Here is a 25,672-nt window from a genome sequence, read left to right as displayed (position 1 = left end):
CTAAAATGGTATGGAAAGAAAACTTGAAGAACAGGAGTGTGTATGCACCTTTGTGTGCATAGGTGAAATTGTACTTTTACTTGGAATGTTGGGAGCTTGAACTTGATATATTGCTATGACCTGGGGAAAGTATGAAGGATATAATTGTTGCCAAGGAAGTAAACCTCTTTGTTTAAATTCTTTTTTTCAAAGGTGTATCCATATGAATTCTCTTTAGAGATCAGAGACAGCCACAGATAGATTTCATAGGACATGTAAGTAAATTGAATTTTACCCTATTAAATCATAATTTGGGGGGTTTGTTAATGCGATTACCTGTATTTTAATGCAAATCCCCATATTCCTATGATTAAAGGACACTTCATCTCAACATAAGTGGACCCCTCTACACCCCCCCGTCTTACTGAATGAACTGGTAGCAAACACAGTGGAATTTTGGTGAGAGATGAGCAGGGTGAGACACGAAGGTCACCTCTAAAATGGCAATGTGGAATCATTCCCACTCCCCTTCCAAAAGAAGAAATCACAACTGTGTATCTATACTTCTTTTTTATATTGAACACAATGGGTAGGATTTGGAACATGATTGAGAATCAAATTAAACCCCCCTCTAATAAATGGATAGTGAAAATACTTGGTCTGAGAATCCTTCCATTTGCTTAAAGCAAACACAGGCTTTGGGTCATGATAGATAATGTCAGCTACCATCACTGCTAGATGCTATTTTGAGCATTTTACATGTGTTACCTCCTTCGATGCTCACAGTTCTCCAAGTATGTGCTATGAATATTTCCATCTTATAGATGAGGAAACTGAAACACAAAATATTAAGTAACGAGTCCGAGACCATCAGAGGAGGGGAAGTGAAGGTTCGAAACCAGTGAGAATGTTTGCTGTTGTCCCCACACCACTCCGCCTCTCCTGTGAAGGATGCTAGGTTGGCCTCAGGGCTCTGTGCTAAAAGGTTGAGTGGTGAATATTTAAACCTTGTGGAAAATCCACATCACCTGTTATTAGCATGGGATTCGCATCTAAGGAGTGGTAAAAAGAACTCGGAGCTAATTACTAAGTGAAGCATAAGTTGGCTGGGGAAAATTCCAGTTAGGGCATTTGAAAGCCAGTAAAATTATACCATCTGAAGAAAAGCCTGAGGACATCTTAATAATGTTCTTTATCAGAACTGCATCTGGCTCCACTCGACATAGGACACACTTAGAACCGAAGTGCCACCATCCTTGAGATATGAGGATGTCCCTTCTGACTCTCCACCTGTAGGACTGTGCCTTGAGGAAGCCATACTTCCTCCCTGCCTGACTCCATTAATATTATCGTGACCATGGCAGCACTTGCCAAAGGAAAAGCCACTTAACTGTAGAACCTCCTTTCCCTTCTTGAAAAATAGGAGAAATGTGCATCACTTAGAAATGGTGTAAGTGTAGTCCTACTTGAAGGCAGAGGGCTGAACAAGCCAAATGACAACGGTCTCCCCGCCTGGCTCCACATGATTTATTTAAACCATGGAGAGTCTTCCAGAATGAAGAGCCAAGTTTTACTTCTGCCTTCCCAGACCCATTTTTAGCCTGACAAAAATTTTAGATGTCCCCAAGGAGAGCAAATTTTATTGTTGTTCCTATTTACAGATTCAGCTGGGACATTAACTGATTTTCTCAAGATCACAAACCAAGACATCTGGGTGGCTAACACTAAAATGTCAGTGTCTTAGATCCCCATCCTTTGCTTTAACAGAGCAGACCACAGCACCAGCAGATGACCCTGTACGGAAGGCCTGAGTTGTGTTTGTAAACCGGCTGCACCCGAGAAAACCATATCATTCTGGGGTATTAATTTGGAATTTGTGACTCCTTGTTAGGGGCTGAAATTTGCTTTTGCATTGGCTACAGGAGAAGAGTGGCAGCTTTGAAAGAGCACCGGGGACCCAGGTTTAGTTCCAGTTTACTACCTGGCTGGGTCATTCTGAGAGTCCTTTGGTCTGCCCTGGCCTCAGGTTCTTCACCTTTAAGGTGAGAAGTGTGGGGAGGGACCATTCTCAGGACTTTCCAAGTTCTTTTCTAAATCTAAAGATAAATGATGCACAAAGATGGCAATGGCAATATTTAAACATTTAGGCAAAACATGTGGTTTGGAGGCACATCATCTCTCTGCCATTTGGGTTGGGGCAGAACTTCTCAGACTCTCTGTGGTCAGGGAGTGGGGTTTTACCCCCCCAACTCCTCACACACCAGCACTCACACCTGGCTCATGATGCATGTCACTCACCACGGGATTGAGACAACACCCAAACCAGTCTGTTTGGTGAGACAGGTCCACTGATCAACCCCCCTGGTTGCCATGGCAATGTGAAATTGCTATTAAAGTTTCCAAACTGGCAATTTCTGTCCTTATCTTGTCATAGACCAATAATGAACAGTTGTCTGACCAGAAGCAGCCCATGGAGCACACTTTGAACAACATTGGGTTTAGCCATTTTTCTGGAACAAAGCAAGTCTCCTAGGACCTGAGGAGGGCATCACTCAGACAACCTAGATAATTTTTTTTTCTTTTTAAAGATGTATTCATTTATTTTAGAGAGAGAGACAGCATGGGTACGCAAGAGCAGGAGAGGCAGAGGGAGAGGGAGAGAATCTCAAGCAGACTCTCTGCTGAGCATGGAGCCGATGCGGGGCTCGATCTCACAACCATGAGGATCCTGACCTGAGCCGAAACCAAGAGTCAGACACTTAACGGACTGTAGCACCCTGGTGCCCCGATTTTTTTTTTTAAATAAGCAACTGGAAAGCACAAAGTACCTTTTATTTTTTTTTTAATAACCTGCTGAGATAACTCCTGCCTCTCACCCTATTCAACCAAGTCTGCCCCACAACTGATCTGGATTCCCAAATCCATCTATCATATTGTCCTACTTCTTCTGCCCTTGGAGTTGTTCTTTATCTTCCTCCAGTGTAGCTGACAGCTCCTGGGCAAGCTGAGCAGCCCCCGCATTCCTGCTGAGGGCCTCAGGGTAATAGACCAGAGCAGATCACAGGGCAGGAGGGAACCTGAGAGGCGAGAGGCAGGCAGCTGCCCTGGGGACAGAAGCTGCTTCTCACGTTTGTAAGGCAGAGCCACTCCACTTTCAGGGCTGTGCTCCCAGCCCCCCTTTCCCTCCACTGCCCTGGACCTGTCAGCGGTGAGGGCTGGTGCTTCCAAGTCACTGCTGGACTCGCATGTCCGGTGGCAGCTGACCTCTGAAACAGTGTGCTAGGCTTGGCGGGGGGCGGGGGTGGCATCCCTCTCAGCTGTTTCTGAAAGTGGAGAGGGGGTCTGGTAAAATGAAACAATTGGGATTATTTACATATGGTACATTGTCACATCATTCTTTCATTTTTATAATAAAAGCTAGGGTCTATTGTGTACCAAGTCCTAGATCCTTCTAAGCACTCTGCATATATTAATTTAACCACCACCACTACCCAGGAAAGTTCATCTCATTATTGTTTTCTCATTTTTGTAGAAGAGGAAACTGAAGTAGAGAGAAGCTAGAGGAACTTGCTTAAGATTTCACAGGCAGCAAGGGCAGTCCCTGGACTTGAACCCAGCAAGTATAATCCTGATGCTCGTGCCCAAAGCCATGGCTCTGTACCATCTGGACATGGAAATGTTGGTTTTGAATCTCATAACAATCCTATGGATGATCTAAGGCTGATGCAGATCAGTTAAATAGAAAAATATTTATTGAGCAACCTACTAGGCTTTGTGCAGTATTCTGGGCACTTGAGATACACATAATGGGTGTAGTGTGTTGAATGGTGGCCCCCAGAAGGATATGTCCACACCCAACCCCTGGAACCTGAGAATGTGACCTTATCTGAAAAAAAGGGTCACTGCAGATGCATTAATTTAAGGATTTTGAGATGAGCTCATCTGATATTATCTGGATGGACCCTATAATGACAAATGTCCTTATAAGAGACAGAAGAGGAGAAAACATAGGGAGAAGACAAGGCCATAAGAAGACAGAGGCAGGGACGGGAGGGACGCAGCCACAAGCCAAGACTCACCTAGAGCCTCCAGGTGAGAGGCAAGGAAGGATCCTCCCCTAGAGCTTTTGGAGGGAGCACAGCCCTGCAGACACCTTGATTTTGGACTTGTGGCCTTAGAACTACGAGCAAATAAGTTTCCGTTGTCTTAAGCCACCAAGTTTGTGGTAATTTGTTACAGCAGCCTCAGAAAACTAATACGGGGAGGGGGGTAACCAATAAAGTCCTTGTTTTCATAGAATTTGCATCCTAGCTAAGAACCAACAGAATGGAATGGAATGAAAAAAGAAAACCACTGGTCTCACAGCTGAAAAGCATTTCTCCTCAAACATCTCCTTCTCCAGGAAGTCTTGTCTGCACTCCCTAACTCGAGTGTGAAGTACCCCTCTCCTTATATGCTCCTCTACACCCTTTTAGAACTTCCATGATCAGACCTTTCCCACCATTGTGCAATTGATGGTTCCCATGTATAATTCTGTGTTCCCCAGCTGCCTATAAAAAGCTTCATGTCCATCTCATCTGGACTCACCCAAGATCATGTGAGAATGGGAGAGACTGGAAATACCCTGATGACCAACAAGAAGGAATTGTGTGGAGACCAAGAAGAGGGCAGCACCACTGTTCATGCTCATCCAGCTTGTTTCTGCCCAAGGACACCAGCTGAGGGAGCAAAGCAGGCAGGAATCCACCCAGTGTCTTTCCAAGTGGTAGCCCACTGCCATCAAGAAGTAGACTCTAATGAAATCTTGCCATTTGCAACAACGTGGATGGAACTAGAGGGTATTATGCTAAGCAAAATAAGTCAGTCAGAGGACAAATACCATATGACTTCACTCATGTGGAAGTTAAGAAACAAAATATGAACATAGGGGAAGGAAAGGAAAAATAAAATAAGATGAAAACAGAGAGGGAGACAAACCATAAGAGACACTAAACTCTAGGAAACAAACTGAGGGTTGCTGGAGGGGAGGTGGGTGGGGGTAAGGGATAATTGGGTGATGGGCACTCGATGTAATGAGCACTGGGTGTTATATGCAAATGATGAATCACTAAGTTCTACCCTTGAAACTAGTAATACAGTATATTTTAACTAAATAGAATTTAAATAAAGAATATTAAAAAAAGAAAACACTTCTTTTTTCATGAAAGATGTTAGTTGAATGATGTGTTCTTAAAAAAAAAAAAAGTAAAGTCTAATTTTCCTCTCCGTGAGTCTGAGCTGGCTTTAGTGGCTCAGCTGAAACCAGTAAGACACAATAGAGGCGATGCTATGGGACTCCAGAGGGGCCAAGACAGAAGACGTCTTGTAGCTTCCAGCTGGGTCCCTTGCAATGCTTGCTCTCCAGACACTCCCCCTTGGGGTGCTCCCTGCAGAACCCAGCTGCCATGTGCTGAGAAGGCCAAGCCTGTGGAGGGGCCTTGGACATTAGTCCCAGCCTCTGAGTCACTCTAGCTCAGGCCCCAGACACGCAAGTGAAGAAGTCTCCAAGTGAGTTCAGCATGCAGCTCAAATTGAATCACCCCTAGCCTTTGGCGTTTTCCCAGCTGAGGCCCCACATGTTGCAGAGCCGAGGCAAGTCATCCCCACTGCTCAAATTCCTGACTTAGAATCCAAGAGCACAATACAAACAAACAAAGAGCAGAAGCAGACACATCAATACAGAGAACAAACTGATGGTTGCCAGAGGGGGGTTGGGACAATGGGAAAAATGGGCAAAGGGGTGTAGGAGACACAGGCTTCCAGTTATGGAAAGACTATGTCATGAAAATAAAAGGCACAGCACAGGGAATAGAGTCAACAGATCTGTCATCGTGCTCTATGGTGACAGATGGCCGCTACACTTGAGGTGAGCAGAGCATAAGGCATAGAGAAGTTGAATCACCATGTTGTAGTTCTGAAACTAATGTAACATGTGTGTCAATGATACTTAAGTAAAAAAAGAATCCATGAGCACAATAAACCTGAATTATTCATTCTGCAAATATAACTGCACATGTGTTCCAAATGGGCTAAGAATAGGTTATCAAAAAGGGGACAGGAAGGAGGATGTAGGCAAACCCCTCCTCATAGGTGTGCCCCAACATAACTCCCCTGGGACTGTGCACCCTTCCCTCTCCCTCGGCCTGCAGTCCCCATTGCTGCTGTGTACACCGAGGGGAAGAGAGCCAAAGAGTCCCTGATGGCAGAAGTTGCTTTCAGGGTGGAAGGAAGAAGGGGAATGTGAGTTTGCTAGGGGACTGGAACCCTAGAACGGGATTGGGTCCGTACACTGATGGACTCCCATTTGCTGCAGTGGTGAGTGTGAGCGTGGAGGTGAGGGAAGAAGAAACTGGCAGAGCTAGTGGACTCAGGACTTGCCGGACTTGCTGTGACAAGTCTCAAGCAGCCTCTGGTCCTGCTGAACTTTTCTCTGGGGCCTCAGCCATGAAAAGAGGGGGCTACAAAGCAGGGATGTGCCTAGGAGATTGACTTGGCTCCAGGCCCCGGCCGTAGAGTGTCAAACAAGCCTGCCTACACACGTCTGCTTCCCACCCGGGTCAGAGCCTGCATGCCTCCCCATGGCTGCCAGGCTACAGCCCCCAGACTCCATGGTCACGAAGCCATGTTGTAAGATCACAGACGGTTCTCGCTGATAAGGATCTGAGAGACCATCCCCTGCCTTCACAATGCACAACTGGTGGAGGAAAATATCAACAGGACACTTGATGTCTTTGTTTCATCAAGAATATAGAGAGGTTACAAGTGAGCATAGTACCAGCTACGGGGGTGGAAAAGTACAATTTTTCAGAGGGGAAACTTTCTGTAGAGGGGAGACCTGAGGCATGGCATTCGTAGGCCAAAAAGCCTGGGGCCAGCTACCAAGAAAGTTGACTTTGCACAATGTCTTCTAAGAGCTGGAAAATGCAAGCGTTCCCCAAATGTGGCTCTTATGAAGTCTCAGTGTATGGACAAAATTCTCCCATTATTTTCATAATTATGCATACTTTAAACCCAATTTACCTGATCAATAATGAGGCAATTATAATGGAGCCCACAAAACCCAAATAAGGTAAGATGTTTGGGATCTCACGGTAGGCCCTTGGAAGTAGGCGTTTCCAACTGCTGCTACTAAGATACACATAGGCGATATTGCTGTGCTGAATGCAAGAGGAGCGTGTTTCCTTCCTGACCTGTCCCAGCTTCCAGAACTGACCACAAACCATAAGCATTCACATTTCAGAGTCTGTGAAGAGGGACTTTTCTATGTGGTCCCAGAGAGCAGGGACCAGAGAACTGGTGGAAATTGCAGGGAACATCCCAAAGGAGGATCCTTTGTAATAATGAGAGTTGTTCCAATGTGGACTTGGGTGTTACTTTGTGAGGAAGTGAGATCCTTGTCACTTTCAGCCTCGGGGAGAGACTACGTATGGACTCCCACTCACTGGGTTCATTGCAAACTCAAGTGTCAGACAGGAGTTGATCCAGATTACACCTCCGTTATGTATGCTCTAAGATTCTACGGTTTTATGAGCTGTCATAAAATCACTGCCTTTGCAAAATCAGTGCAGCATTGGATGCAAAAAAAAAAAAGAAAAGAAAAGAAAAAAGAAAGAAAAAGGCCATCATTTCTTTTTAACTCAGAACTGACTTTCATGGTTCAGTGCTTGAGAGAAGCCTTATACTACAAGCACCTGAAACACTTATGTCATTCTGCACTGAAAATCATGAATGTTATCTTCATAAATCTTTTCCCCCGGTTTTATTGAGAAATAATTGACATATGTCACTGTATGAGCTTCAGGTGTACCACATAATGGCTTGATTTACATATATTGTGAAATGATCACCCTAATGGGTTCAGCTAACATCCATCTTCTCATACAAGAAAAAGAAGAGAAAGAAGAAAAAAGGAAAAATATTTCTCCTCGTAATGAGAACTCTCGGGATCTACTCTCTTAATAACTTCCCTATATATCCTACAGCAGTGTCAGCTGTCTACACTACATGTCTACACTATATCCCAGTACTTATTCAGCTGCAAGTTTGTACCTTTGGACCACCCTCCTCCAATTTCCCCTTCCTCCCCGCCCTCCGCCTCCGGTAACCACAAGCCTAATCTCTTTTCCGATAAGTTTTGGGGGTTTTTTGTTTTGTCTAGGGTTTTTTTGTTTGTTTGTTTGAAGATTCCACATATAAGTGAGATCATACAGTATTTGTCTTTCTCTGACGTATTTCACTTAGCATAACGTCTTCAAGGTCTATCTATGTTGTCACAAATGGTAGGATTTCTTCATTTTTTATGGCTGAAAAATATTCCATTGTAGAATAATATTCCATATATGTTTTATCACATTTTCTTTATCCACTCATCCATCAATAGACTCTTAGGTTGTTTCCATGTCTTGGCTATTATAAAAGTGCTGCTATGAACATGGGGGTGCAGATAGCTTTTTTTTTTGAGAGAGCACGTGTGCACAAGAGCGTGTGGGGGGGGGTAGGGAAGGGCAGAGGGAGAGGAAGAGAGAGAATCTTAAGCAAGCTCCATGCCCAGCATGGAGCCCAACATGGGGCTTGATCTCACAGCCCTGAGATCATGACCTGAGCCAACATCAAGAGTCGGACGCTTAACCGACCGAGCCACCCAGGTGTCCCGGTGCAGATATCTTTCTGAGTTAGTGTTCTCATATCCTTTGGATATATTCCCAGAAGTGAAATCACTGGATCATTTGGTAACTCTATTTTTAATTTTCTGAGTAAACTCCATACTGTTTTCTACCAATTTACAACCCCACCAATGGCGCACAAGGGTCCCCTTTTCTCCATATCCATGCCAACATCTGTTCTCTCTTGTCTTTTTGCCACATACATCTTTTTAGGATTCCGGGTTCTCAAGCTCCTTGATGGGTGATTTTATCTTAGTATCAACACCTGTAATTCCAGGCTTTAGCGTAGTGCTTCTTAGCTGGGGGCTATTTTGGCCCCAGGGGACATTTAGTAATGCTTGGAGACATTTCTGATCGTCAGATGGGGGGTGGGAGGGAGCTACTGGCATCTCCTGGGTAGAGGCCAGGGATTCTGCTAAGGATCCTGCAATACGCAGGACAGCCCCCACAACAAATAATTCTCCAGAGCAAACATCACTAAGTGCTGCTATTGAGAAACCCTGTCCCAGAAGTATGGAGGAGAAGACAATAACAAAAGCACTACTCTTACTTACTGACAACCTACTGTACTTGGCCCCTCACAAAAGTTTTTGATCTGTACAATTCTTCAAGATGGGCATTGCTATTGCCAGGGCACAGGGCTCAAGTCCAGAGAGTTACATTGTGTCTAAGATCAAACAGCTTGCAAATGCAGAACTAGGGCTCGAACCCAGTCAGTCAGACTCGAAGGGCCAGTTTCCTCATCAGTATGCCAGGAGCCTCTGACATCATTACACACTGTTTGCCGCAGAGACTTAGGCTCTATACAGCCAAGAAAGTGCACTCAGGAGTAGAGGGCCTCAGGAAGAGGCAAAGGAACCGAGCCTAAAACGGAGCCTGTACTTCCAGACAGAACCTGAAGGGGCAGCCTCCCAAACCACGTGACCACTCTCAATGGCCGCCAAGCCCAAACCCTCCGGAGTCTGGGCAAGTTTGCTACACCACTTCCTGAGGAGATGCTGGGGACTGAGGAGGGAGAAGCACCCACCCGCATCATGAGGTGAACTTCAGTGTGACTTCTGGGTGACAAACGTATCACATGTCTCAAAAATTTTGACCTTAAAATAACTTTTGTTCAGATTTTTGAGAATGTGCTTTGGAGTTAGATGAAGCCCAGCTGAAATACTGCTTTTTCACTCTTTTGTTGTTGTTGTTGTTGTTTTAAAGTAAGGTCTACGCCCAGTGTGGCCCTTGAACTCACGACCCTGAGATCAAGAGTCACATGCTCTACCTACCAACTGAGCCAACCCTTCACTTTTCCACTTATTAATGGGGTCGTTTGGGACAAGTTACTTTATCTTCTAAGCCTCAGTTCTCCCAACTGTATTATGGGCATTCACGTCATCACCACTGCTTCATGGGAGTATTATGAGGATAAAAAACAAGAAAATGAATGAATGAAGTGGAGGCCAAAAAGCTAGGGACCCAGAAGCAGCTAAGAGACTAATGAATATTAGATGATATGGTGATGCCACTGTATCACTATATGGTTTATAGTATAGAGAGTTCTATTATGGTGAAACAAAGAGAATGGGGAGGAGAACAGGGCTGGATTGCCAGATGTGGCTGTGCGGGGTGGGGCTGCAGGCCAAAGTGCACAGATGTGGACCGCCCATGTGAGTGCTCCGTACTCTGTACCCTGCTGTGGAAGAACAGTGCATCATGGAGTCAAAAATAGCAAGTATGAAGGACAGAATGAATCCTAAGCAAGTGTCCTTTGTGATTTCAAGGGACATTTCTGTGGTTGCCTTTTCTAGAACAGTTATTTGTGGATGGCTGTCATCCTGTTGGTTGCCAAAATCCCATCATGTAACACACACATGCTTCTGCCTAATGTCTCCAGTCTTCGGCTTTGAGCCTCTTAAGAATGTGGAAAACTAAGTGAATTCTGGTATCCGTCAGAGACCAATGGAAGCACTCCAGGAATCTTAATCCAGAAGCAGAAATGAGCCAGTCCACTTGCATCTTGAACTTTTTTTTCAAAACGTTGCAATGCCTCTCTCTAGGTTAGGAGCTGGGACTTCAATATTTTATTCAATCAATATTTGATGGGACATATTTTAGAACTGACAGCAGATCAGATGAATTAGTCATTGCGTTGATGAGCCAGTGATTCACACATGGGGCTTTTATCTCCTGAGGACTTCACCTCTTTCCCCAATTCTGGCCTGTCTCCACAAGCACCTCCTTCTACAACAGTAGCATTTCTCCACACAGGTATATCTGCTCAGAAAAGGGATCTCTATTCAACTTCCCAAATTTGAGACTCTTAGAATACCAGAGCTGGAAGATCCTGAGAGACTCTTCACTGAAAAGATGAGGAAACCAAAGACAAGAGAGAGTGAGAGCCTTGCCCACAGTCACACAGCAAGTTAACAACAGTGCTAGAATTAATACCCTGGCTTTAGAACAGCTTGTCCCGTTTTCATTTACCACTCCCTGAAGTTTCTCCTCTTCAGTGGGGTAATTCCAAAGTGGGGGGAACAGATTTCTCCCATATTTCTCACTAGTCAGAGAAAGTTAAGAACATTATATTTCAAAGCTTCACAAATTTGCGTGTCATCCTCATGCAGGGACCATGCTAATCTTCTCTGGATCATTCCACTTTTAGTGTATGCACTGCTGAAGTGAGCACTAGAACACTGTATTTCAAACATCTGAATAAAACCTGATGAAATTAGAAAGAGAATCTTAAGTGGGAAAATCATAGGGCAAGCAGCAAGACTTGATGACTGGAGCAGATGTGAAGTTGACAAGGCTAGCGTGGATCTAATTGCCAGAAGTCTCCAAGAGTATAAATGTGAGGTCCCAGGGACCCATCACACCCAGTGACAATATGGACAGCGGTTGACCATGGGACCAAGCCAGAAACAATCCTTTGGGCTTTCTCAATATGACACTCCAATAGGAAATAAAGCATACAGAAGATGTGACATTTGAAATTTAAAAAAAAAGAGAGAGATCTTTGTGCAGATTTTGCTTTCAACAATGCTGACCATATTTAACCGATTTTACTTTTGCTATCTAGAGAGCCAAAAATATAACCAATAGACTGGGCTATCCTGACATGGCCCAGGGAAAAGTTGTGCAAAAAAAATGACCATCTGTTTATCCACTGTAGAGACCAGTCCTCTCCTTCCTTTCCCACTGCTGTGATGTAATCACTGCAGTTCTATTGTGCTCTTAGTTAATTACATTTTATTTGTGGTCTATTCTTTTTCCATTTACAGCAATCTTTCTTGAACCTGACTGTGATATACACAGATGATCAGGAGCACTCTTTAAAAAAGCATAAATTCCAGGGCTCCTCACATGGGTCACTGAATCCAAATTTTCTGGAAAAAGTCCTGGGAATCTATATTTTTTTTAAAAAGCTTCCCAAGTGATTCTAATGCCCAGGATTTAATAGTCTAGTTCCTTCCTCCTTCCCTCCGTCTCTCCTTATGTGCTGCCTTCAAAATCTAAGCACCACATATAACATTCTTGGAAGAGAGACAATATTCTTCATTCCAAACAACCACCAATTTACAAATAACACTTTGGTAAAAGACATGCCCGGAAACCTGGAACTTGTTGTATGACTACTGGCACTATGAAGAATTGTAGACTCAGAAATGGAAATATGGTCATGTTCTTTCTTCCTGAAGATATCTAAGGAAAGAGACATGTTTAAGTGCAAATTCTCGTGCTTTATTTGAAGTCTTTATTATATTCAGACTTCAAGAATTAATTAATTAATTAATTAATATTAACTTAGTTAATATTAAATAGTCAGACATAAAGAATTAAGACATGGACTAAATCCGGCCTACACTGAGGTTCTGAGTTAGGGTGCTATTACCTTTTCTTTCTCCAAACTTAAACAACACAGATGTCCCTTAATCTTTCCTTGTACGCATTCTCCCCGCTCTTTGATTACTATTCTCTATTGTTCCTTCAGGTTCTTCAAGCTACTCTTGGTTCACCAGCAGGGACTAAAATACCTTCAGGGCACAACAGTACCAATCTACTTTATGGTTTGAAAACAGTTTGCCCTTTTTTTTTTTTTTTTAAGATTTTTTTTGAGAGAGAGAGAGTGAGTGGGCTGAGGCAGGACAGAGGGAGTTGGAGAGGGAATCTTAAGCAGGCTCCACACACAGCATGGAGCCCGACATGTGGCTCGATCTCACATGAGATCATGACCTGAGCTGAAAAAAAGAGTCGGACGCTTAACCGACTGAGCCACCCGGGCGCCCCATGCATGTCTCTTTAGGAGAATTTATTTCACTACTCAGGAGTGACTTAGATTAGTGGACTCAAATCTAAAGATCTAAAGATTGATACTCTGATTCAAACAAAGAAAGCTCCTTTTAGAATTCTTTTATTTAGTGGTTCTTCTGCATTTGATCTGTAGCCAATTTCTGGGATTCCTATTATATAAAGATCAGAATCTGAATTTGATCTCAACGCCATTCCTGTTTTTTCTCATTCTCTTCTCCCTGTCCCTCTGAACTCTCAAGTTGTTTTAGCTCATCTTCCTCCTCATGAATTCGCTTTTCTATACTTTCCCTAATGCTTGCAGTTTTCTCTTGAACAATCACGCTTCTGGAAGAGTGAATTATTAGCTCCCATTCTCACCCTTCCCTTCATCTGTGCCCTCTGCCACACAACTGTGAAGTTCCTTCCACCAAATGTGGACTGTCGGTCTCCCCACCTTGGTTTTGCGGGTGGCCATGACTTGCTGTGGCTAATGGCTTATGGGCAGTTCTGTTTCCTCTCAGTCCCCTGGCTCCTCTGCCATCTCCATAAAAGGAAACAGTTATGGTTAGCTCATTAGTGCTGGGGGAAGAAAGCACAGACTCGTCCAGCCTATGTCTTGGGGTCACCTAGCTGAGCTCAGCCAAAACGAGCAGAGCCAGAACAGCCCATCCACACAGACTGTGAGACTGCAGGACACCTGTGCTTCCAATGAGCCTTTAGGGCTGTTCAAGTGCCTATAGGACTGAGAGAGCGAACTAAACCATGCCTGACTAAGGAAAGCAGCTTAGGTGGCTCAGTGTCCTTTAAGGGAAGAGGCAGGACAGCTCCTTTCTTCCCTGGGCACTGTAACTTAAAGACGCTAACGGTTCTCCAGTAGACAAGTTGTGAGTAAGACGAGGAGAAGCAGACACTGACTTCCAGGGTAGGAGGAAGCTCCTCCCTCCAGAGGCTCTGAGGAAGAACTGATGCCCACCGGAAGCCCTGCTCCAGGCAACATAACTCACCCCCAGCAAATGGCCACAGCCCAGCAGAGCCATGACTGTGGCAGAAGGAAATGCCCCCCCGAATCCAGGCCTAAGCACCTGCATCCCCACCCTTTTAGGCTGCTATGATTTCTTTCCTTCTGGCTTGGCTATCTGTCTCTTCAGTGGGCTCCAAGAGATTGCCTGCATACATGACTGAGCTCTTTATTCTGTTGACTCAAAAATAAAAAGAGATTCTCCTTATTTTTCTGAATATGGTGATGCTCACATAAGCAATAAACCAGCCCCTAACTCTTAGTCCTCACTCCGGGAGTCAATTTAGCCAAAACTGAGTCTCAATTTAAGATTCTCCCTCCATGTGATGGCTCATCCCACAGGTAAAGGTTACCACCTGTGAGGCTGAAATAATGGTATATGAGTACACAAGCCAAAGCCAAACTGCCAATTTGGTAGGAAGACCATGTTTTCTAATGCCATTAAAAAAACCCCAGCAAAACAGAAAAGGTCATAGAACTAATTTTATCCTATTTTCCAAATCCTTTCTGCATTCCATCTATGACACTTAATGGATGAAATGAATGAACAGGTCAGGTTCAGTGAGAAAAGATACCCAGTGTCTGAAAAATGATTTTAAACAAAATTTTCTGCCCCTCAGCGTGTGCACTGCCTCCTTTCACAACCGAGGTAGTGAATAGGCTGTGCTCAGGCCACTTGGCTGCTAGGATGAAGTTAGCCTGGAGAATACTCTTCCAGGCCTCCTCTGCCGGGCAGGGGTTCCCTGAGATGTGGTATACCCAGTCCCAATTCTTCATTCAACAAATAGTTGTGGAGCTTCTGCTCTGCGCCAGGCCTGTCTGAGGTGAGTACGTACAGCCAGTGAGAAAGAGACGGGAAAACGACGGAACCTTTAACAAGAGTAAAGACAAAGCGATGCCGCTGTATTATATCAACTGTCACCTATAGCTGAAAGCACCATGGACTTGCCACTTCTGAGACTTCCTGTAAAACCACTTCTCCGAGCGGCCTTTCCTCCCCAGCTTGTTGTCAGTATTTCCAACAATCCTTGGCTCCCTCATCTTGTCTAAGAGACAGCCAGCTGAGCCACTTGGGAGGAGAGCAACTCCCGAGGCTCAGGACTCTGAGTGACAGGCTCCTGCCCCTTCCCCCTCTACCTTCTGGGCTTCCAACAGGAGACCTTTCCTACTTCCTAGAGGTACTTGTCCTCACCAGGGTGATGTCGTATTTCTAGGACTAAGATTTCTTCTTCTAATGATATATACATAGATCTAACTAGCTATCTATCTAAAATGGTAATAGTTAAGCCTTTACCCTTTGTATGCTAAAACGTGTGTGTATATGCACACACGTGTACACACATCCACACACGTATGAGCACATGCACACATGTGCATAATCACATACACGTACACGTGCAGGTGGGTACTTAATCACATACACGTGTGCGTAATCGCATGCTTGCATGTGTATATGCACACACGTACACATCCACATATATAAATGTCTGTGCATGTGTGTACACATATTCACACACCTGTGTGCGTGCACACATGTAATACATATTCACATACGTGTGCATATGCACACACGTGTATGTATTCACATACATGTATGTGTGTATATGCACATCACATACAAACTTCTTCTTAGTGAATTTCCCCCACAAGCAAAATTTAGCTAAGCTGCTCTTGAGAACTCTTCAAGGGACGTTAGGACCCAAGCAAACAGGGACCCAGGCCTTGAGGGCTTACGGCCAGTCTGCTTTTCCCTCTGGTGACCCTACTGGAGTCCCTAAGGACTCTTCACAGTCCTCGTTCACGCTTGGGTATAAAGGCTGGTAGTGAGGTAGCTCTTGCCCTTTGTATTCTAAATGAGCCTGCACCCTCAGGAGAAAGAGATGAAGCTCTTGAGGCTGAGATTTGAGGTGGGGTTTGGTGGGATGGGATGGAGAGGGAGATTTGGTTCTAAGGCATCTCTGATCACCACCTTCCACCCCATCTCACATCTCTGGCTACGTGTCCTGGGACCTGGTACGACCACAGTGTTTAAGTGCAAACCTATGTTTTTGCTCCTGTGTGAGCCTGGCCAACCACTGGCCACCGGAAGGTCACTTATCTCCCAGACGGAAATGTTCAGAACCTGGTTGAGAACCATAAAGGAACCAACTCACCCTCTGAGCAGCGCAAGCAGACAGTACAAAGTTAATTCTTAGAGCAGGCACATAACTCACAGTGGTGCCCTCATTCAGCACGTCTATCGTTCTCAGACCCCTGGCTACCGTTTCCCCACTTCACATTGATCAAATGTAGGAAACAGACCCACTACAGCAGCAATAACAGCTAACAGCCTGACTCACAGGAGGAAAAAGACAAAAGCTGGTGGAAGAACTCAAAAAGTGGGCGTTTAGTGAAGGGACAAGCTGCTTCCAACACCTCACTGCTCCAGGAAAACATCACCGTACCGAATGACAGCCCCATACAGTAATTAGTACTCAGAGTAATAACTCGGGGTTATCTGGAAACGTTAAAACGATACCAATGTGCTCTGTTTTTAGGAAGAGAATTCCCAAGCTCTGGGCAAAGGGTCTGGCACTGAGGAGGGCCCCCTAGAGGACAGTAGCGATTACTGCACTGTAAGACCCCTGCGCGGGGAGGGGGAGTGCGGGGGGGGGGGGGGCCGGCGCTGGGAACCACCTACCTCTGGATGTTATCTTCCAGTTGTTTGACCCTGAACTCATCTTCCTCAGACTGCCGCCTCCTGGCTTCCTCCTCTTCGGCAGTTCCAGCGGGGATACCCTGCAGCAGCCATTTTTCCCGAAGCACTTTGGACTGTGGGAATGAGGGAAGAGAACAGACTAGATGACACCTTTCAGTCCACAGCCTTCTCTGTGTCGCGGTGCCTCGGTTTTAGCTCCGCCCCTCATCAGTGGTCACCTGAATTGCTGCCTTCGCCTCCTCACTAACTTGGCTCCCGACTTCCCTCAGGCCTAACCCCTAGAGAGCCACCAAAGGGGTTTATTTCTGCATTTCCTACTATAAAAAGCTTTTGAAAACATACAGAAAAACAGGAAACAGTACAATGAATGCCCATGTAACTCATCTAGCTTTACAATGATAAACAGTTGCCGTATTTCCCACAAATTTTTCACCAAAGCATTTTAAAGGAAATAACAAACATCATGACATTTCACCCATAAGTATTTCGGTATGAATCTCTAAAACATAAGGACATTTTTCTGTGCTACTGCAATTCCATTATATAATTTCTTAAGATCACCCTATATCGAGTCCATCTTAAGGTGTTTCTTTTTTTTAAAAAAAGATTATGTCATGCTTCTTCTTAGAAGTTTTTAATGATTCCCAACCATCCTCAGCAGTGGTCTCCAAATGGTATTAAAATCATGCACACCATTTGCACCAGTGTACTAATACATTGTGAAGTGAAATAAAAAGGTGGGTTGTTTTTTAGTTTGTTTGTTTTGTTTTTAGTAGGCTCAGGTGGAGCCCAGTGTGGGGCTTGAACTCACAACCCTGAGATCAAGACGTGAGCTGAGATCAAGAGCTGGACGCTTAACTGACTGAGCCACCCAGGTGCCCCGAAATAAAAAAAGTTTTGAGTTTCACATCAATGGCTGGGAGGGAGCCATTACTGCTTTGACAAGAGAAATGAAAACAGCTCAAAAGAAAGGCATGCTGAAACTCCCTAAAACAAAGAGCAAGGTGAGGAAGGCACGGGAGAGGATTTTTGATTTGGGTTTCCATTACATGGTCCCTAGATGGCAGATGGTGGTTATTGGATGTTTGCAGGGGCTGGACCCTGGGCATCATGGCTGAGCGTCCCCTTGGCAGGTCGGTGGTCCTGGGAATGGAGTGCTGTAAGGGTGCTGTTAGCAGGGCATGTCACCAGTTTTTCCCTGGTCCCATAATGGCTATGAGGCCATTCAACATAGTGTAAGCATAGAGTAAGCACTGGGTTCCCTGGATCCCAGCATCACCTCCATCAGAGTCTGGTTTGACCTCATCAGGCAGGCTGAGCAAGGTAAAGGAAAGGGAGCCCTTATAATGACTAAGAGCCAGGTTATGCATGGCTTGCAGCCAATTAAATATGATGTACAGAAATGAGAGAGTGGAATATCTCTAATATTGTGGACACAGAATTCATACTCACTTCAGTTTCCTTTCTACAGCTCTTATAAGCAAAAGGTAGACAATTCCAGAGGTTCACATTTGTCTTGAGATCAAGGAATAGGAGCTACTTATGATGAAGCTATAAAATGAGTTACTAAAAATTACCGACATTTAGTAATAGTAAGAATTCATTAACGGTTCTGATTCACCTTTCTATTGAGAAATCCAGCAGCTACGCAGGGCTCTGAAGCCCCTGCTGGATGCACAGGCGCAAGTTCCAATGGCTAGAATTCCTACACTTCTTTTTTTTTTTTTTTTAAGATTTAATTTATTTATTTGACAGAGACAGAGACAGCGAGAGAGGGAACACAAGCAGGAGGAGTGGGAGAGGGAGAAGCAGGCTCCCCGTGGAGCAGGGAGCCCAATGCATGGCTCAATCCCAGGACCCTGGGATCATGACCTGAGCTGAAGGCAGACACTTAATGACTGAGCCACCCAGGCGCCCCCAATTCCTACACTTCTGAATGGACTTTTTGTTAGCAATGCCTCGGTGTGGTATCCAGGTAGTCATAGTCTTCACTGGTGTTATTCTTGCCCTTTAATTATAGATCGTTTTTGGGGGACGTCTGTTTGGTTACCCTTACATACAGTACATAGGGAAGCATATTTATGGCACTTGACCTGTAGCTTTCCACTCATTAAAGACATGAGGTTGTTCATATGTAAGTTATTCCAACTGTATGCTAAAGGGATTGTACACAGAAGCCGCCCTTACCCAATTTAAACAGTTATACATCATTGGTAACATGGTGCCTGTAAATGTATATACAACTACCACCAAGGATAGTGTCAAAAAAAGTACTTTAAAAGTTTCTAGGGCATTGTTTAATAATATAAAATCATGTGTAAAAGCTCACAGTACAATTTGTTTACATTGGTTGCTCTTTCTTATGGGCTAAATTATAGCTCCTCCCCCCACCAATTCATATGTTGAAGTCCTAAACCCTCCTACCTCATAATGTGACTGTGTTTGGAAATAGGGTCTTGAAGGTTAAATGAGGTCATTGGAATGGGCTCTAATCCAGTATGACTGGTGTCCTTATAAGAAGTGGAGATTAAGACACAGACATGCACAGAAATAAGATCATGTAAAGACATCAAAGGAAGACACCCATCTACAAGCCAAGGAGAGAGCATTAGAAGAAGCTAACCCTACCAACACCTTGATCTTGGTCTTCTAGCCTCCAGAATGATGAGAATATGTCTGGTGTTTAAGCCACCCAGTCTGTGGTCTTTGTTATAGCAGCTCTAGCAAACTACTACATTCTCCATAGCTTTATTACAGAGATGTTTCTTCCACTGGAAAGTGGGGATGAGTGGGTTAAATTGGTTTCTCCTTCTAAGTGGGCTACAGAAAAAAAAAATTCAAAACCACTGTTCTCCACTCAAAATTCTCCAGGTATCATGCTCACACACAGTGAGAAGCCATGTCAAACAGTGGTTAACAGCCTGAATTCTGGAGCCAGTCTCCCACTTATTAGCTGTGTGACCTTAAGACAGTCTCATCTGCCTCACCAAATCTCAGTTTTCTCATCTGTAAAATGGACATGATGACAGAGCCCACCTCAGGCTTGTCATGAGGATTAAGTGAGTTCGTACGCAAGTGCTGAGCCCATACTTAGTACTAGAGAAATGTTTATTGTTGTTGTCCATGCTGTTCTTCTGGCCTCTCCTCCCTTCATCTGAGAAAGAGCAGGTAAAATGAAGCCTTCCCCGCTCCCACTGGCAGGATCCATGGCTCTCTGCTCTGTCTCCTCTAGCAGAGAACATACTCCAGCGCACTCTTAACACTGTTCTCCAATTCTTTCTTTTTGTATCTTTCCTCCTCTGAACTCCCAGCTCTTCAAAGGCTGGGACTGTTCTTCATTCATCTTTGCATCTCATTGCCGCATCCAGCCCAGTTCCAGGGAATGAATGAGTAAATGGGTGAATTGGAAAAATCTCAACTGTCATTCTAATTACTCAGAAGGGGGGTGTTGCACTTTCATTCATAGTGCTCCGTGAGTTGAAATGTTTGATACTCACCTAGTTCAACCCATAGAGGGTAAAAACCCTGTTAGGATTACTGGGGGACAGATCTATTGGCAACCTTGGTCTTGGTGTGTGTACTCTTCTGAAAAGGCAGCCATGGACAGACCCAGCCTTCTCTGCCCCAGCAGGGATGCTCTGCAGCCGGGGCTTCTTGAAACGTGACACAGTGGCTACTTTTGGGAATGTTCTGTCTGCTCTTCTTCACACTGCGCCTCCTGCCACCCAGGAAAGGGTCTAATGGCTCATTTCTGGCTAATTGAGTCCTAGCCATCCATCAGTACTTCTGACAAGAGCCGCCTGGTGACCATGAACACTGAGAGCACGTGTGCCCTCACATCTGTCTCTTCTCTGGATAAGCCAAGCATCCCCAACAGCTGGAGCCAAGAAGAGAGATTCTTCTTTTTTTTTTTTTTAAAGATTTTTATTTATTTATTTGAGAGAGAGAATGAGAGAGAGCACATGAGAGGGGGGAGGGTCAGAGGGAGAAGCAGACTCCCTGCTCAGCAGGGAGCCTGATGTGGGACTCGATCCCGGGACTCCAGGATCATGACCTGAGCCGAAGGCAGTCGCTTAACCAACTGAGCCACCCAGGCGCCCAAGAAGAGAGATTCTAACAGAACAAGACAGTGGGCCTGGTCTCAGAGAAGTCTGTTTCACAAAAGTGTTTGGACATTACAACAACAAAAAAGCAAAGTTGATTTTTTTTCACTTGGTCTTAAAGTAACGCTGCTAGGGCAAACCACCGATTCTAATACGTTTACCACCGAAGGTTCCCTTAACCTACGCCAGATGCCCTCCTGTTGTCCCTGAGGGTCGGCTGTGCTGCAGCCTTGGAATATAATGCACTTGTGCGGGCTGATCACACACACCCATCGAAAGCACCAGTTTCCCTCTACTGTTCTGGTCCCTACTGGCTGCCTGAGTGTTTCAGAATTAAGTGACAAGCAGAGCACGGCAGAAGTGAACACTAAAAATAAAAACTTTTCATTTTTTTTTATGTCCGAACTGCATATACCAAAAAATTGTATCATAGCTTACAGGGGTGAAGAACTGTCAAACTTCACCTTTGTCAAGTGGATGCAACTATGAGGAGTCAAGACAAAGGAAGTATGCATAAGGCTTACAGGAGAGCTTGCGAAAGCACAGATTCCCACTCCCAGAGGTGTCGATTCTCGAAGTTTGGGATAAGGCCGAGGAATCTGAATTTTAATAAGCTCCCAGGTGATGCTGCCATTGACGGTCTTGGTCCGAGGTCCACAATTTGAATAGCCCTGCATCAGAACCTGTGACTATCCAAACACCTGGAGAATGCATAAACTTTCCCACTGGTTAGCCAAACGCTGACCCGAAAAGGAGCTCATCATCCTTCCACATAGCTGTCTCTCCTCCTGCATCCCCGTCTCAGGAGCAGTGGTGTCCCCATCCACTCCCTATGTGCCAGACACTCTGCCAGGTCCTTCAGACACTGCTCTGGAAGACAGGCAAGTCCCCAGGATCACCAAGCTTTTGTCCCAATACACAAGGATGCAAGATAAATTCAGACTGTGATACATGCATGGCAGGAGGTAGGCAGGACAATATGACAAACAGGGATGGACTGAGGACACTTAAGGTGGGGAAAGTCCCTGCGAGTACGTGAACATTTGAGCTGAGATCTGAGATCCAAGGAAGGGAATTTCAGGGGGAGAGACCGGCAAATGTAATAGCCCAGATGCGGGACAGAGTTTAGCGCATTTGTGGACCAGACAGAATGCCCAAGCGGCTGGACCATAGTGAGTGGGGGGTGGGGAAGGGAGGGTAGAACAAGCTGGAGATGGAGAGGAACGCAGGGGCCAGATTAGGTAGGGTACTGCAGACTTGCTAAGGAGTTTGGCATTTATCCTAAGCACCATAGGAAGAAAACAGACTGAAAGAGACAGGATTACAAAGTATAAGTGATTGGACTCTATTACATCATCAGGTGACAGAGCATGCTAGCTTGAAACCAAGGAGCAGCAGAAGAAATGGAAGGCACAGGGCGTACTTTAGAGGTAGAGTCAACATAACTTGCTGATAGATTAGATGCAGGGGCGAGGGAAAGTGTGGGATTAAAGGTGACACAGATATTTGGTTTGAGCAAAAGGGTGGATGGTGGTATCCTCACCTGGAGATTGGAAAACTAGTGGAAGGACAAGGGCTAGAAGAGCGGAAAACCAAAACTTGTATTTAGGGCAGGTTAAGCTTGAGAGGCTTATAAATGGAAGTGGCACCATCTAAGTGGACATGTCAGGAAAACAGCTGAATACAAGAGCATGGAGTTCAGGGGACATTGCAGTTGGGATAAATATCAATTTGGGAGTCACTGATGCATAAATGATATTTGAAGTCATGGTAGCGAGTGAGGATGATGATGACGATGATAATTCTTATCACTCCTCCCCATCGACTCCCGGTAAGACCTTGGTTTGGTATTAAGTTTGTGTTACATGATTTCAGTCCATGCAGAAGCCAAACCAAGACTTCTGATAGAAGAAACCAAGTTCTAACTTCTACTCAAGCTCTATTTACAGGGCCAGTGGAGACGGGATGGGAAAAAGGGGGACATAAAGCTCCTTGACACTGTGTACCCTGCCCATCTATTCAATATTTTAAAATTTGAAATTGGCCTTTCACACATACTAACAACCAAGAAAAGTCTAAAATTAGTGCTAAAGGTTCACAATAGTGGGAGCCACTGTAACATGTTTGCAGCAAGGCCCCTGGTACCTTCAGGCTATGTAGCAGATGACCTTGGTGAGTTGACAATAAATATCTTGTAGGGCCACAATTCAGTCTTTGATTTTTTTTTTCCATTCAATCTTTTTGAAAGAAAAGGTTGTGGTTTTTAAAATATAATGACAATTTTCATAGCTTGGATTAGAAAAAAAAAAACTCTAGCCAGGGTTCCCTGCTCATAAATAAATAATTCAAAGGCAGCTTATGTATTGAAGATAGGATATTAGCAATTTGATTCTGACAGTGCTGCCCCTGTCATACAGACCTTTATAATGGTGACAGTTCCAAAGGGATTCATGTGGCAATACATACACTCTGCCTACTCTTCTTGCTGGGACCTTGGGCTGACCAATAAAATAGACAAATCTCTGGTAATTCAACCAAGAGAGCAAAGGGAATATTAAGTTTAGTCTGTCTGGTATAATATAATAGTTGATTTATTTTTTAAACTCACATTATCACAAGTCACATAATAAAAACGATGCAAATAAATAATTGTTTCCATAGAATACAAAGCCAAGACAATTTTTCAACAGAAGCATAATGATGGCTCTTGCCTTATGACATATTATTAATACATATTATATATTTAAAAAGCCAGAGGGATTAGATGAGGATGGTATTAGCACAGGAGTGGCAGATTCATGGAATAAGAAGAATCCACAAATGGTGGACTCGAGTATAAGGGAGAAATATGTATATGATAAAGAAGACATTTAAGTCAGTGAGGAAAAGAATGAATTAATCAATAAATCACGTTGAGGCAACTGGCTCCCCGTTGATAAAAAGTAAAGTCATTCCTATCTTATTTCATATAGAAAAATAAATTCTAGGTGGGTTAAAACTATTGAAGGACAAGAAACATCCTAGGTAAGTTTTTGAGATGTTCTTTGCAAGAACCATATCAAAGTCAGAAATCATAAAGCAAAAGAATGTTAGATGTGATGTCACAAAAATTACAAAGTTTTGTATGAGATTTTATTAATTAATTTATTTATTTGAGAGACAGAGAGCGCAAGCGGCGGGGCGGGTGGGGAAGGGAGAGGGAGAAGTAGACTCCCCACTGAGCAGGGAGCCTGACATGGGGCTGGATCCTAGGACTTGATCCCAGGACCCCAAGATCATGACCTGAGCCGAAGGCAGATGCTTAACCGACTGAGCCACCCAGGCACCCCTTTTATGAGAATTTAAAACAGCCCATACGCCAAAATCAAAAAAAGAGGCAAAGGTGAATGTATTTTGGACCTGAATGTTTAATATCATTTCATTTTCATCACCAGCTGATGAGGCCTATGAACAAGGGTCACAAAGCTTAATCTATAAAAATATACTAGAGAAAAAGCATAGAAGAATATACCTCTGTGTGAGCTATATCTGGGTGACCAGTATACAGTTGATATGCTTTTTTTCTTTATATTTTCCTGTACTTTAAAATTTTGCTTTTGCAGTGATCGTGCATTCCTTTCTCTTATAAACAGCAAAAATAATTCAGCTATTAAAATTGCTTACTGATCCGATATGTGAGCACTTCTTGGAAATTCTTACATCATAAATATTAAATACTAAATATAGCTAAGTATCTTGTAAAAAGAAATCTGAGTTTAATTTGGCGAGGACTTCAAAGTACTTGGAGGTTTCCTAATCGCTGGAGTGTAGAAGCTCTTTCAGTACTTGGGTCTTTTATTGCATTGCAGAATTTGTTAATTGTCCATATATAAAGTAAGAATATTCCGTTTTGTGGCATTGCTCACTGCATAATCCTAAATATCACAATTACCAAGAATATTAATCAAATAAGCATCAAAACTATTGTCTTGCATTCTATTTATTTGCTTTGACAAGAGACCAGTAAGTCTATCTAAATAATTCATACCTCATTGCATGAGAATAAGTGTCTATAGACTATTTGACAATGAGAATTATATCTTAATAAATATGAAATCTAATTCTAATGCTTTTCCATTTAACTTTGCACTAAGCGCATATATATATATATATATATATATATATATTTAGGGAGCATCCTAGATTTTATAAATTAGTTAAATAAATATTGTTGGCATAGTTCTTAATATTTTCTACTTATAGGAACTGCCAATAATCAATAATGTCTCCACATGGTCTAAATTTTCTGGAGTCCATTGAAGTATAACTTACAGTAAAGAGACAATGATGATGGTAATTGGCATCTCTCTAGACAAATTATTCAAAATGGAACATTTCATTTAAAGAAAACAGTGTCCTAGAGAAGGCTTGGTTTTGGAGGCAGACAAGCCCTAGCATTCAACCAGGGTTCCCTCGCTTATCGTCTCTATGTTCTTGGGCAAATGACTTGACCTCACGAGTTTGTTTCCTCACCTGTGAGACAGGGAAAGTGGCCATTTAAGTCAGTGACGAATTTTGTGGCCATTATTGAGGGGACGTATTTAAAGTACCAGGCCCACAGTAGGCACTCAAAAATATGACTATTATCGAGGATGGCAAGGGATGACAAGGCTGCCATGCATCCACGACAAAGCTGGCTGAGTCTCTACCAAGAGGCTCACAGAGGAACTATCACCTCAATGAATTTACTAACATCCACGGGTGAGGCTGCCAAGCTCAAAACTGAATGATCACAGGGAAGATGACTCACGCTATTCAAGTTCAGTCAACAGCTAACTGATTGAAAGTAGAACATATTCTTTTCTGGTGCCTGAAGTGATCATATCTCCTAGTCAGGCACCACCAAAATAACTCA

General features: G+C 43.8%; 1 protein-coding gene and 1 non-coding gene across 2 annotated transcripts in view; both read right to left on the bottom strand.

Annotated features, from left to right (window-relative positions):
• Positions 1 to 25,672, bottom strand: part of LOC110581698 (paralemmin-2) — a 135,882-nt gene that overhangs the window by 39,197 nt on the left and 71,013 nt on the right. The window contains exon 3 of the mRNA XM_044920421.1: positions 16,658 to 16,788. Within this exon, the coding sequence (XP_044776356.1) occupies positions 16,658 to 16,788 (131 nt within the window). The remainder of the gene's footprint in view (positions 1 to 16,657; positions 16,789 to 25,672) is intronic.
• Positions 11,249 to 11,355, bottom strand: LOC123326532. The gene has a single exon (XR_006541155.1). It is a non-coding gene; the product is annotated as a U6 spliceosomal RNA (small nuclear RNA).

The sequence above is a fragment of the Neomonachus schauinslandi genome, chromosome 13 (assembly GCF_002201575.2).
Source record: "Neomonachus schauinslandi chromosome 13, ASM220157v2, whole genome shotgun sequence".
Taxonomy (NCBI): domain Eukaryota; kingdom Metazoa; phylum Chordata; class Mammalia; order Carnivora; family Phocidae; genus Neomonachus; species Neomonachus schauinslandi.
This window is presented reverse-complemented; position numbering and strand designations above follow the sequence as displayed.